This window comes from Oncorhynchus nerka, linkage group LG13 (assembly GCF_034236695.1).
Source record: "Oncorhynchus nerka isolate Pitt River linkage group LG13, Oner_Uvic_2.0, whole genome shotgun sequence".
NCBI classification, from domain to species: Eukaryota; Metazoa; Chordata; class Actinopteri; order Salmoniformes; family Salmonidae; genus Oncorhynchus; species Oncorhynchus nerka.
The window spans coordinates 85,375,322-85,388,765 of NC_088408.1; the positions used below are offsets into that span (position 1 = coordinate 85,375,322).

Sequence of the window (13,444 nt, forward strand, 5' to 3'; positions counted from 1 at the left end):
GCAATATCTGTCTTGTTGGAAGGTGATTTAATCTGGAAGAGTGTACGAGACAGAAATTTCGAAGAGACAACAAGAAAAATAATTGCACTGACTCACACGAATGCTATCCTACCTTATCAGGCTGTATATTGAGAAAGGTAAGAACATTTGAGGCATGACAAATGAATGCTTTTTATTTGATTCGTAAACGAAAACATACAACGACCACGCCCTCAGCAACATTTGTTCATAGGAATCTATCGTGTTTGCTATCTAGCTAAATTAACGCGTTAGCTGCTGTCTGATTTTTTTTTTCTCAAACAAACCATCTCATTGTTATATCTGTGGCGGAGGTGTGCAGTTAATTATGACCATCGATTCTTCATATATAATGGAGATGTAATTTATCAAATTGGTTGGTCATGGAGCATTTATTGCATTGGCTGGTCAGCTATGCAGAAAATCATATTTTTTCAAACAAACTATTGATTAGCTACATTAACTATCTTGCTAGCTAATCTGATTGCCCAGTGCCTACCTACTAGCTAACTACTCATCCTTGTGTCTGTCACTGTCAGTGCATCGTGTCTATGCAAACAATGCTCTTGTAGCTAGCTAGGTAACGTTAGCAAGATAAACTACCAGGACAATGACAATGTAACGTAAACTTGATACCCAGCTAGCTAATTTGCTAACCTCCAGCCTACTGAGCACAGAAACTGGTGTTACAATAGTTTACTAGCTCGATTGACAGCATTATGGTATGTAGCTAATTAACTTGAAATGTAACTACTTTATCTATATTTGAAGTGCAATGTTTGTCTTCTATACTAACATTTGTGAGCTCACTCGGGCTTGTTTTGTTGTTTCTCGTGTGACAAAAGGGGAAAGTGGGCGGGGCGAAGTATAGGAATGAGCTCGTTCATGGCGTGATGTCTAGAAGGGATACAGCTTTTGTCAAAATGTACTTTTCGTAGCAGGTTTAGGATAATTTGCGCAACATGTTAGGAAAAGGGTAAAGATATATAAAATGTATAAAAACCACGTTTGACGTAAAATTTGACCAAAGCTGTATCTCATCTAGACATGACCCATTCATTCATCTGCTGTATACTGTGTGGTAACTGCCAAACGCTAGGACGTGGCAACTCTCAATGCAATCTCCTGACCAGAAATTACATGTAACGATAGTTAATTCATTTATATGGTTTAGGGTATCCCTATTTACCTATTTAACAAATAAATTAGTTCTGTCTCACATTGTTTTTCCAGAATTTATTTATTTATTTATTGCTGGTTGTGTTTGCCAGATGTCAGTCACTGAGGATGTTCCTGATATGGATGGGGCGGATCTTCTGGGGATCCTGTTCCAGGAAGGAGAGACTGGAGCTAATGACCCCTTCTTCCCATATGGAAGTGGGCTAGAAAACTGGCTCTCTGAGCAAGATGTATGTCTCCCACTCAAGAATAACACTGTTTTATGTTTACTAACCGATAATAGTTTGATGATTGGCAGGAAACAAAACTTTAATTTAATTGCATGTCATACTAGTAAAGCAGAAGTAGTTTATTATCGAATGACATCAAAATGTGACATACTTCCTTATTTTATAGCAGGTAAACTCTATTTCACAATTGTTCTTTGTGGGATAAACAAGTAATCTTGAATAGAATGGACACTAACTCCCTACTGTATTGTAGATGCTGACAGGCATGGACACTGAGGACTTCCTGTCCAGCTTGCTTGAGGGAGAAAACAACATTGCCACCTCCTGTCCCTCCCAATCTCCACTGGGCAGCGATAGCGGCATCTCTGACGACAGCAGCACTGGCGGCATAGTCGGACAGAATATCCTGGCCTTCACCAGCTCCCAGGGGGGTGACGGTGACCCTGCGCCCAGCCCAGGGTACTCCCTGTCCAGCCCAGACTACTCCAACAATCCCCTGATGGCCCTAGAGCTCCAGGCTGAGTACCCTCAGGCCCTGACTGTGCAGACAGACCACAGCTACTATCTGCTCCAGGAAGAGGACGTGGATGCTCTACAGAGCGTAAGGGCAGAGAAGCTGGATATGGATGTCTTTATTGATCTGGGTAAGTGTTGACCTCGACCTTTACACTTGGCTAACAGGTTCATAACTTTGGGTGGGATGAAGGAGTAGTTGCATGACAATAAAATGTCTGACAGTTCAATTAATTGAATAGTTTGTTGGTAGTTTGAGCGTCTGCATACTAACTCTAGGGGGCTACATATGACATATGAAGGGGTTCCCAGGTGTCTAACCTTACACCGCCCCCAGCCCAGCTGGTTATGAATCCTGAAGAATGTAGCACGCCAGCCAATCAGCAATCAATGTTCAGTTAGGTGGAATTAGGTGGTGCCGGTCGTTATTTTCCCCATGCTTTTGAGATTAAGTTCAGACGATTTGAGTTCAGTCACTTGACTCATCCTTGGATTAGAACATTTCACAGAAATATCTTTGTAAGGTTCCATAACTTTACTGTTCATGTGAGACCATAAAGATCTGGTGTTGTTCTCTTGTGTTAATCAGACGACCTGGACAGTGAGGGGATGGAAATGGAACAGGATTATTCCAGTGAAGAACTACCCTGCGCTTTTTCCATAGAGGACCCTACACAGGACAACCAAGCGGATCTGGTGAGTTTCACTTTGTTTCACATCATCAAATGGGTATTATAGATGAGAAAATCAGAAGCACTATAGTCAAACCCAAAGATCAAACCACTATTTAATAGGCTTGTCAAACTTATTGTCATTGTTTTAATAAGAATGGCATTAACTGTGCTTGAGTTCATGAACAATTTAAATTTCACAAGTTTTGTTGGCACCCAGTGGCAAAGTTATGTAACTGTGCTGAAGATCTGAAGGCCTTGTCTCTTAAAAATGTCTGTTTTCTTCCCTTCAGTTCCAGTTCAAGAAGATCGTCCTGACTGATGAGGAAAAGAGACTTCTTGCTAAAGAAGGAGCAGCCATACCGTCTTGCATGCCTCTTACTAAGGTCATTTCCTCCAGTTATTACAAGTGGTTGTTGACACTGTGGAGACCACCGAAACCATTGAACTTTGGTCCAAATGCCATACACTCCTTAAGAATGACAAAGCCAGATTCTGGTGTTATCCAAGGACAGGGCAGACAATGACTAATGAGGTTCACAAGGGAGATGTGACACTAGCTACTTTGTAGCTACCTTAGTTATGAGGCTGCTAATATCAAGGGATAGCCAATGACTAGTGAACAGAAGATGTCTTTTAAATTATTCAAATGACTCCTGTCTCCTGCAGAATCAATTCCAATCACACTAAATGAGAAACCTTCCCAGACAACTTGTTTGTCTCTAGCAGTGAGACCGCAGACTGCTTCTCAGCACTGTGTACATTATCATGTCAAGTGAGTAGTCTGTATCTCGCTGTCTCAGACTGAGGAGAGGACACTGAAGAGGGTGAGGAGAAAGATCCGCAACAAGCAGTCGGCCCAGGAGAGTAGGAAGAAGAAGAAGGTGTATGTGGATGGCCTGGAGAACAGGTCAGAGAGAATGGATGGAGAGATCTCTGAAAATGAAATCAAAGGCACACACAGTGCATTAGTCATTATATGATTTAAACCATTTCACTTCACCAATGTTTAGCCTGCTGTGTCTTCATTGGGTCAAAGGGTGTTTGTTTTAAATAAAGTTTGGTTGGTTGACTGAGTGTATTGCTGATTGGTCCCTAGGGTTTCCATCTGCACTGCTCACAACCAGGATCTGCAGAAGAAGGTCCAGCTGCTGCAGAAGCAAAACATGTAAGACGCCACTACTGCCATTACCATGATTATGGAACCACTATTCCTTTGTATGATGCGCATCTGAGGATGAATGAATGACGTTTGTAGGCGTTTCTGATTGTTATTATTATTCCCCCCCTGTCTAGGTCTCTAATAGAGCAGCTGATGAAGCTGCAGGGCATGATGAAGATGTCTACCATGAAGACAACCACCACCAGCACATGTGTCATGGTAAGAGGACTAACACACAGAGTAGAGCTTAACCCTCACACCACTTCATGGCCCCTGTTTTGCATTCTGGGAATTGTAGTAATTTACTGGTACTGAAATAATCTCACACAAGTTTGTCTGCAGATGTATTTGGTTATCAATCTTTTCCAAATTGAAGTTAAACCTTGTTAACACGGTGTGTGCTGAGGCAGCTTGCTACATCCTGTTCTTTCAGGGTGCCAGCCCAGCCTGTATGTTGACATTATTATAACTGATTTGGACATTATAGTAATATCAACCCTGATTGAGGCTTGATTATGTTTTCATATGGTACTCCAGATGGTTGTAAGTGTCTCCCTCTTTAGGACCAGGAGTGCCTGTACTGTATTAGTGTACTATTGAGGCTAAAGCCATTATTGTCCCACTGCCAAATAATGGTATGTTGGAACAATAAACCAACATGTACTTATGCTTTAGTTAATAAAGACTGGAGCCCTGCTTGGGTCTGTAATGAGAAGAATGATATTCTTATACAAGGTAATGTTATTTTAGCATAAAAAACTAATGGAAGATGTAAAAAAGTTACGCAAATACTTCTTGCATAATTATTTGTAGACGGATATACCTCATGTATTGGGTTTGTAAGCCTAGGTTGCACACACATTTGTCAGCTTTCTATAGTTTTCTCTTCTCTCTGCTCAGGTGTTCCTGCTGTCTTTCTGCCTCATCGTCTTCCCCTCTGTCAACCCGTTTGGCCGCAGCCCTGGACAGAAGGAGATATACACCCCCTCCTCCGGTAAGTAAAAAAAAAAAGGATGGTCTGAAATTATAAAGCTATTAAAAAAATATAAAAAAATAAAGTGTTATTCTGTTCAAAATAGCTATTTTTTCATTAAAGTAATGTTATGTATACAACAATAAATAACGTCTAAAATTCTTCAAATATTCCCCGTCTCTTCCCGTTATTAAGACGAGTGCTGTATTTAAGATTCGAGCAGATGTTAAACCTTTCCCCTCTGTTGTAGTTGTCTCCAGGACCCTGCGTTCTGTTGCTGTTGATGACACCCCAGACCCTCTGCCCCTGGATTACTCTGAGCCTGGGGAGGAAGTAGATGACGCTGAGCCTCTCAGTCTCCTCCTAGTGGCCAAGGTGGAGAACACCAAGGCCATGTTCACTGGTGGGCAGAACCACACACCAGACTACCAGAAAGTGGAGCAGTCTGAGTCTGAGAGTGGGTTCAACAGCAACTCGTCTGCAGACTTCCCCAGTCCTGGTCAGGCCGAGCTGAAGCCGGGGGCCGGACCCGGGGCTGGGGGCCTGCAGGAGGGATCCAGGGATCCAGTGGGAACGGCTGTGGCTTATGAGGTTCCAGGGACCAAGGAGAACTGGACTGACAGGAAGCCTACATCCATCATTATACAGCAACACCGCTCGGATGAGATGTAAACAGAAGAGCTGGTGGTGAATGAACTAAAAAAGGGAATGGTGGGAGAGGGTTATTTTAAAGGTTTCAGTTATTGATCATGTTAATTGAAAGTTGTTGGATGAAGAGAAAAGGGTATTGGGACGTTTTGTTATTACAGTATCCTCTGTCTACCTGATTGTCCTTCTTGTGATACTACTGTTCTTCTTGAAGCACTTTGTTCTAATGCCTTGTTCAAGTGCTAAAATGGACTACTGAGATTTCCATTGTTATGCATAGTCATCCTCTCATCGAGGGGAAAAAGCACACTATGAGAATGAGTTGTAATGTGTAGACATCCCATGATTGCTGAAGACTTTCTAAAACCTGAATTCTGTATTGAAAAAAAAAAACAGTTAATTCTGTCCACCTGTATGGTGCATCTCCAGTAGGTGTATGATATGTACCTTGCTAGCGATTTACCAGTTCCTTTCATAGTAGAGTTAAGTTCTCTGTTAGTTTGAACAGTCAGCATCCATAGTATAAATGCATTCTCATGATTCTAGATCAAAACTGTTGATCTGTATACACTGCTTAAGCCATTGCAGGACATTTGGCCATTTTAGATTTTGTGTTAAAAAATATATATGTATTTCCCTTGTAACAAGGGTATTTGTGCTTTCTTTGATTTGTTTTGCGTACGAATTTAAATATGACATAGTGCTGTGTAATTAATCCCCATTTTCAGGAGCCAGTTGCTGAACCATTCTTCACTAGTTTAGACCTTTTTAGTTACGAGCTGTTTCACTCCTTTATCCAGTGGTTCATAGTTTGGACCTGGATGTCTTTCAAGTCTGTGTCATATGGAGAGGTGAACATTTAACATGTTAATACAGTGTTGCAGTTTAACTGTACTCAAATGTAATGACCTGTCAGTCCATTCAGTGAGGCATTTATGTTAGTGTTAGGGTACATTGTGTATTTTCTGGGTTATCAGTAATTTATGAACTCTAAATGGTATTGGAACATTTGGTTATTTTTGTACCTATCAAAGACATTTCATTTGGCTTAATCGGGTTAAAAGAAATGACTAATCCCGGTTTGAAATATAAATCGGACGCAATAATTCTAATGTTCATTTTCAACTCTTATTGTTTGACACTGATCGTCATTAAAAGTCCCTTTTTTAATTCAAATGATCTCCAGTTTCATGCTGAGTTGGGTGCTGTTCGGTAGGGCGCTGTTCAGTGGCAGTGGTGCTGAAACTGCCGATCAGGTAGGCCTACTGTCCGTGGTGCTGCAACGTTGTTTAGCCTGTGTGTGCCGTTTTGTAGGGGAGAACTGGGTTACCACAGGTTAGAGATTTTGTCTTAATTAACTTGGGGCTTCCCCCAATGCCTAGTTGATTTTGTTGGATCTTTTCCTCAGGAGCTATGGTTTCTGCACAGGAGGACACGAACCGGAGTCCCCAGAGAGGAGTTTTTGTTCAAATGTAGCTACAATAATTACGTTATGTACATGTTACGATGTCACACCCACCGAAAGCTTTAAAAGGTGAGCGCACCGCTCCATTTGGTATAGTCTATGAAGATGCTCCTCAGCCTGTGCCGTCCACAGAATGCGCAGGTCTGCATGGCATGCACCAGGACCCGGCTCTTGCCTTTTTTATGCAACCCACCCCACCTCTCAGTAAAAAAAAAAATGTAGTGGCCCCCTTTAACGGTGGAGACAAATTTACATTTTAGAGTTAATTTCCTGCAATTCTACTCATTTTGGCACTGGGTTTAGAGAAATCTTTGCAGGTTTAAAGCCAGTTTCCTGCAATTCCACACATTTTGTAATGACTCATGCCAATATATGTGTGAGAATGTTTAACAAAATCAATGAGGGCCCTCTGGAAGTCAGCGCCCCTGGACATGTGCCGTATGGTATTCGGCCATAATTACTACAAGTTTACATAGCTGGCTAGACTAACTACCAATCCCCCCCAAAAAATGTTAGCTGAAATGGCTAATTGACTATCAGTTACTGACATAAGATAACTGCTCATGCAATACCACATTTCGAAATTGCACCTGGTGTATACTCTTCTTACTCTCAATAGTAAATTGAGATTAAGCCAACTGAACTCCATAAGTGACTGCTTATGCCTGGAACCAGGTGTGGAGGCAGGAGGAGATGTTATGTTTAACCTTCAGGCTACCTATCACCACCTGGCTTCTATTTGCTTTTTGGGCTGCTAATCTCAAATATGAGGGCTTTGAATTGACATTGACAAATTGTTATTATTTGATGGTTCCATTTTTGTTTTAATCAATTGGGAAATAAGAGTTATTGGGCCAACTATGTTTTTAAGTTAGACATTCAATTCCATTTTTTAACCACAGTATACATGTAGAAATTCTTCGAACAAATAGACTGATATTGAGGCTATCATGTCAACAGCTGCCATTCATCATGCCAAACATTTTCAAGTTTGGTTTGACCATGTCAGCAAGGGATTGCAAGAGCACAAACAGATTTTGGACTGCAAAAGCTGGCCCAATTTTCGAGGCTACTTTTTAGGCTACTTCACTTGAAAGGTGATGGAGTGATGAAAGGATCTATGATGGTGTATGGAGGGATGAAAGGATGTATGATGGTGGATGGAGGGAATTAAGGATAGTGTGTGGTAGCATCATTGATTCAACACTCATAACAAAAGAGCGAATAACAGCACATGAATATCCCTTTCTGTAAGGAATATCACTTACAATGGAGTGTCATCTTGACTGGTTTTATAGGGGAATGGTCATTCCCATGTACTACCACCAAGGGGCGACTTCTACACAGTTTTAGCATTATGCATCCTTTGACTAATACCCAACACCGTGTAAAGGGTGGCCTGCCCATGTTAGCTTATATTGTATATCAGATCTGATAATAGTTACTGTGTTATAATAACACTTTATTATAATAACCATAAAATAATCCTATGTATTATCTAACCTTCTATTGGTGTGCGTTTGAGAAACCTAATCAGACTAAATGTGCGTAGGCCTGTCGCCTCTGGTAGACTAAGCGTTTGGAGGCAATCGCAGAGACAACTGACGATGCACTCTATGAATAGGTTAGGCTAAATTAATATTTATAAAGAAAACATAAAAATAGTCCTAGTGGAGTCCCTATAGGATTAGCCCTAAATTGCATTCCAATTTCAGTGTGCGTAGGCCAGAGCTACTAGTTAAGGGTCGATTCAATCCATAATGCTGATTATCAGCTTTGTAGCGCGATTGACATTTACAGGAAATGTTCCCGCATTAGCGGAGACTGCATTCACGGTAAATGCTGCATATGTCGGAAATTACCTTTAAATTTCAAGCATTCTATTAATGCTGAAATTTGGCGAGCCAGTGAGATTGGCCTGTCAAGTCTTTATTCATGCTCTGACAGATTACTGAAAAGAGTGTGGATAGGTAAAACGTATCAATCAAACAATCAATCAGAATGATACAAAGTGAAGGGCGGCCGCACCACTCTTTATGAGCGCATGCATCTGTCCGCATCGGTTTCAGTTGCCTCCACCACACACACAACACACACACACCCTGCCTCCACCGAGCCCCCGTCCTCATCTTGAAAGAACAGGAGGCAGGTGGGGCACGCGCCTATTATTCTGTCAGAGCCGCCTTTGTCTTGGCGATAAATCGCCACGCGCCAAGAAGGGCAATTATATGCTTGCTCCCTCAGACGCGAAACAAAACACAGGCGTGTGCCGGGTGCAAGCTGTTGTCTTCGGCTTGTCATTGTCCAGTGAAAAAAAAAGTTTATTTTTCAGTAAGCGCCACTGCTAAGATTTGTCATGGAGCCAAGAACAACTTTGTGGAACTAGATATGGCATACCTTTTATATTTGAAGTTTCTGTAAGTAGCCTATATCAACATCTTTACAACGTTTGGTTTTAGTGCAATCTTTAAAAAAATCGTCCATGACCATTTGCATAAGTAAAATCATTGCACATATAAAACAAGGTGGAGGCTAAGCGGCACTAAAATGCACACATGTCCAAGGAGTGCATAACAATTATACAACTCAACAAAATATAACAGGTTAGAAGGTTGAGTCAGTTACAGCTCATCAAGGCTAGTTGCGCTTTGCGGTGATATGTTTTCAAAACGACAGAAAAGGGGGACTTTTAGTTTTTCAGAGTACTGATGTTGACATCAAGCCAAGAGTGAGGTGGGGGAGATTTCTTGTAATCCTACCCCCACTTGGGGTCGTCAAGAAACGCTACTGTAACACGTTGGAGTCGTCACATACCCAAAGCACATCACTACAGTCAGGAGGGGAAAACCACGCCTCTCGCCGAGAAATTCCGCTGACCTGATATATAAGCATTGAAGCACTGCCATACCTCAGAATAACGCAAGAACTACTGGTGAATAACGAATCTGTATATATCTGTCTATTCTTTAACAATCCCGATACACACTTGGATTACAATCATGACACTGGAACTAGAACAGATCTTTGGACAGGAGAGCGCACTCGACGCCACAGATAGGTAAATACACATTTTAACATTCTTAATACGAATGCAAACCTTGGCTACTGTAGTCGGAAATGTTTGATAATGTGTTACTTACTATGTAATGACTTTATAATAATACCGGTGTCTTTGTTTCTTCTTCAGAGTGCAAAGTGCAGGCACAGCCCTGGAGGAGTTGTTGGTGTCTGCAAAGAAGCAGGACTACCTTACCGTTGGAGTCTATGAGTCTGCCAAAATTATGAATGTGTAAGTACACTCCTTTTGTTTTATATGTCATGCAGAATAATGATTCACGCACAGATATGCTACATAGCCAAGTCTACAATTGCATAGGACCGGCTTCTAAACAGCTAATATTGTTTATGCCAACAGTGATCCAGACAATGTGGCATTCTGCGTTCTGGCGACAGACGAGGAGTACGAATGCGACATCGCTCTCCAGATCCACTTCACCCTCATCCAGGCTTTCTGCTTCGATAACGACATAAACGTGGTACGCGTTAACGATATAGAGCGCCTGGCTGAACTCGTGGGCACAGAAGAGGCCGGCGAACCCAAGGACGCACATTGCATTCTTGTCAGGGTACGTCCTGATCTACTGGTTTGATCACGAGTCATCCAGTCAGCATATTTTCCCCATGCGCATAGTTATTGCGTGTAACAGTCGCCCTGTGCGCTGTCAACGCAATCTGTCAATGCAATCATAATGTCAATCATTCAATCTAATTCGATATTATATAGTTTAGCTGTCTATCTGATGTCATTGTCATGATTCTAATCATCTCTCTTTCTCACAGAGCCCTGGTTCTGAGTCATGGAAAGACCCTGCTCTGGACAAACTGCATCTGTTTTGTGAGGAGAGCCGCAGTGTGTATGACTGGGTTCCCACCATCACTCTCCCTGAACGCTGAACAACCAACCCTCTGCATGCTTCATTTGTTGATGATGAAGATGATGAAGAGAGCATAAAATGACCGGAACCTCAGGGTTTGAAGTCTGCCTATTGGAATACACGGCTGTGGCTGTAACCCAGGACTCAATGTGCAGTCTGGGATGGCAGTGCAGTTTCTGGATTACCCCGTGGAGGGGTCAGGGCTCACATGTGGACTGGCTCAGGTGTATGTGGACTGGGCCCATGTCATGTCATTAAAGCCTGGACCAGGGTGAGGAGTTGAACTGGACTGGACTCTGCAGAACATAGATCATGATCCTATAGCTGCTCTGACAAGGGCCAATGGTAAGGGGTGAACGGAGGAGATGGTCAGAGAAAGAAAGATAAGGGAGAAGAAACTGATGAGTGAAAATGTGTAACATGATTGGATGTAAGGTGGTGGCAGAAAGACACGTGAAAGAAGGTGAATAACACAAGAGAAAGGAAAATATTGGACTTTTCCAAAGCCAATGGGCAATGCTCGGATTGAAACTCAAACATTCATTTTCTTAACATTATTATTTTCTTTATTATTTTTGCTGTCAAATGATGCAAAAACACATGCAACATTGTTCTGTTTGTTATGAAACTGTAAAAGCATTTTACACAATTTCTTAATAAATGCTTTAAACTTTACTCAAGTTCTGTGCAAAAGTTATTGTCCTGTGCAGTCATCACCAGGGATGAGCAGTTTGCACTCATTGAACCCAGTCTCTGATAGAGTGGAATCTGATAGGATGAACCTGCTGCAGAGTGGCTTCTGATTGGACAGAGATAGCTGAGGCAGGAAGTGTGGCACAAAGAACCCCAGGCTGCAGCAAAGAAAGCAAGAAAGAGAGAGGGGAAGGGGGTGGGGTGACAGAGAGAGAGAGTAACAGAAGGAGAGGGTAAGAATGGTAGAGGGAGGGAGTAAGGGAGCATGGTTGCAACACAATAGCAGTTCAGATATGTGCTTTTTCAGACAGACTTTCAGACTTTCCCATCCCATATACCAGCTGCTTACTGCGACAGCTTGCACAACCGCCAGAGCCAGGAACCAGGGCTGGGGGCCAGCGGGCTGGGGGGCTAGAGGGCTGGGGGAAAGGGGCTTGGGCCCGGGCTTCTCTTTTGTCTCTAGAGCATGGCTTCTGCACTGTCAGCGAGGGGCTGGTGGTGCGTATGTGTGTGGCTGGGGAGTATTGTGTGTCCAGGAAAGTGTGCAAACTGGATTTTGTGAAGAAATCATGTAGTTAACTTGCAAACACTATCTATAACTGACAGGAATTGAATGCTTTTAGGAAATAGCAACGCATACTTGTACATCCTGAGAGACAGGTTTCACAGACGCTGTAGCTATTGCAAAAGAAAAATGAAATCAAGGAAAGATTCAAACTTTTTCAAGAGGGAAAGTGAATGTAACTCTTAGTAACTAGCACGTTGTTCCAGTAAAACACACACCTTGACATGACAGGAAATGGTATTTAGAGTCACGATTGGGGCTTGTTACTTGGAAAGCAGGCCATGCGGTCACAGGAAAGGTAGTTGAGGTGTGGGCTTGAGCTGACGCTAAACAATGTTCCACATCAAAGAGTCTGGCTATTTCGCATTATATGCTAGGTAAACAGAATTGCCTTGGCTAGTAGCATTTCATTGATTACTGTTGGAAAGCTCCCTGACCCAGTTTAGATGGGGCCGTATACGATTGCCTTTAATGAAATGTTAGATCCAAGGAGAATAAGCTACCTTTCTTGGAAATTAGACAGTATCTTAACAAGACCTATCAAGTTGAAATGAAAACAAATGATCACTGCTACTGTTGTTGGCTGAGTGGAGAAATGGCTCCTTTGTGCCAAGAAGAAAAATGTGTCTGTTTACCTCCTCTTTTTACAGGTGCATCATGTGGCCAGTGTGGGGAAGAAGTGTCTGTTGGCTGGAATATAGAGCTCCAGCTGGAGAACAGACAGACAGGCTGTTTTTGTGGTTTACTAAAAGGTTCCCTCCTTGTGCTGCTTTCCGTTTTGTTCCACTAAACCCCCTGCAGCAACAGGCACCCGTTAAGATAGACACATACTGACTGTCTATGCTGAAATCTGTGCTAGATGGAGAGGGAAAATGAAGAGAAAGTAAAACAGAGATGGAGAGTTATCAGCCAATTGGTTAGTCCAGACACTGTTCTCCCTCCCTGTGTGAAAGCTTAAAGGTCTCTAAACAATAACTATCTAAGGATGTAGTCGATCTATCTATCTATCTATCTATCTATCTATCTATCTATCTATCTATCTATCTATCTATCTATCTATCTATCTATCTATCTATCTATCTATCTGCATGCTCTGGATATACAACATGCTCCAGTTTAGAATTCAGAAAACCCCCAAACCATTGTACATATCAGGGGTCAACTGTTATACTGGTATGCATTCTTGGCTAGGTAGAGCACCCTGGTTCTTCTCATATGTGCTTTAGCCAACTTTACTGACTATTGTTGTCATGCCATTCTTGTGAGATCGGTTAGGCTAAAGTACATAGACATCTGGGAGCAGGTAGGCAGACAGGTTAGAGGAAAGAGTGGCTTCCCACTCCCTGCTCCTCCTTCCCGACATTAAACACCAAGCCAGTGGCATTCCAACTG

General features: G+C 42.2%; 2 protein-coding genes across 2 annotated transcripts; both read left to right on the forward strand.

The window, feature by feature from the left end:
* On the forward strand, positions 1-6,570 carry LOC115140311 (cyclic AMP-responsive element-binding protein 3-like). Its single transcript, XM_029678627.2, has 10 exons — positions 1-137; positions 1,290-1,427; positions 1,681-2,071; positions 2,530-2,636; positions 2,905-2,997; positions 3,415-3,521; positions 3,711-3,779; positions 3,908-3,992; positions 4,674-4,767; positions 4,997-6,570. The coding sequence occupies exons 2-10, from the start codon at positions 1,290-1,292 to the stop codon at positions 5,416-5,418; spliced, it is 1,506 nt and encodes a 501-aa protein (XP_029534487.1). The 5' UTR covers positions 1-137; the 3' UTR covers positions 5,419-6,570.
* A 2,830-nt stretch (positions 6,571-9,400) lies between these two features.
* Positions 9,401-11,469, forward strand: LOC115140609 (growth arrest and DNA damage-inducible protein GADD45 gamma-like). Its single transcript, XM_029678959.2, has 4 exons — positions 9,401-9,917; positions 10,047-10,148; positions 10,275-10,485; positions 10,700-11,469. Exons 1-4 carry the CDS (start codon positions 9,859-9,861, stop codon positions 10,811-10,813), a joined length of 486 nt encoding a protein of 161 aa, XP_029534819.1. The 5' UTR covers positions 9,401-9,858; the 3' UTR covers positions 10,814-11,469.
* The last annotated feature ends 1,975 nt before the right edge of the window (positions 11,470-13,444 follow it).

Coding starts and splice junctions, on each gene's coding strand:
- LOC115140311 (XM_029678627.2), top strand. CDS start 1,290: ATGTCAGTCACTGAGGATGTTCCTGATATGGATGGGGCGGATCTTCTG. Junction 3,522..3,710: donor GTGGATGGCCTGGAGAACAG/GTCAGAGAGAAT, acceptor ATTGGTCCCTAG/GGTTTCCATCTGCACTGCTC. Junction 3,993..4,673: donor CCACCAGCACATGTGTCATG/GTAAGAGGACTA, acceptor CTCTCTGCTCAG/GTGTTCCTGCTGTCTTTCTG.
- LOC115140609 (XM_029678959.2), top strand. CDS start 9,859: ATGACACTGGAACTAGAACAGATCTTTGGACAGGAGAGCGCACTCGAC. Junction 9,918..10,046: donor GCACTCGACGCCACAGATAG/GTAAATACACAT, acceptor TTTCTTCTTCAG/AGTGCAAAGTGCAGGCACAG. Junction 10,149..10,274: donor TCTGCCAAAATTATGAATGT/GTAAGTACACTC, acceptor TTATGCCAACAG/TGATCCAGACAATGTGGCAT.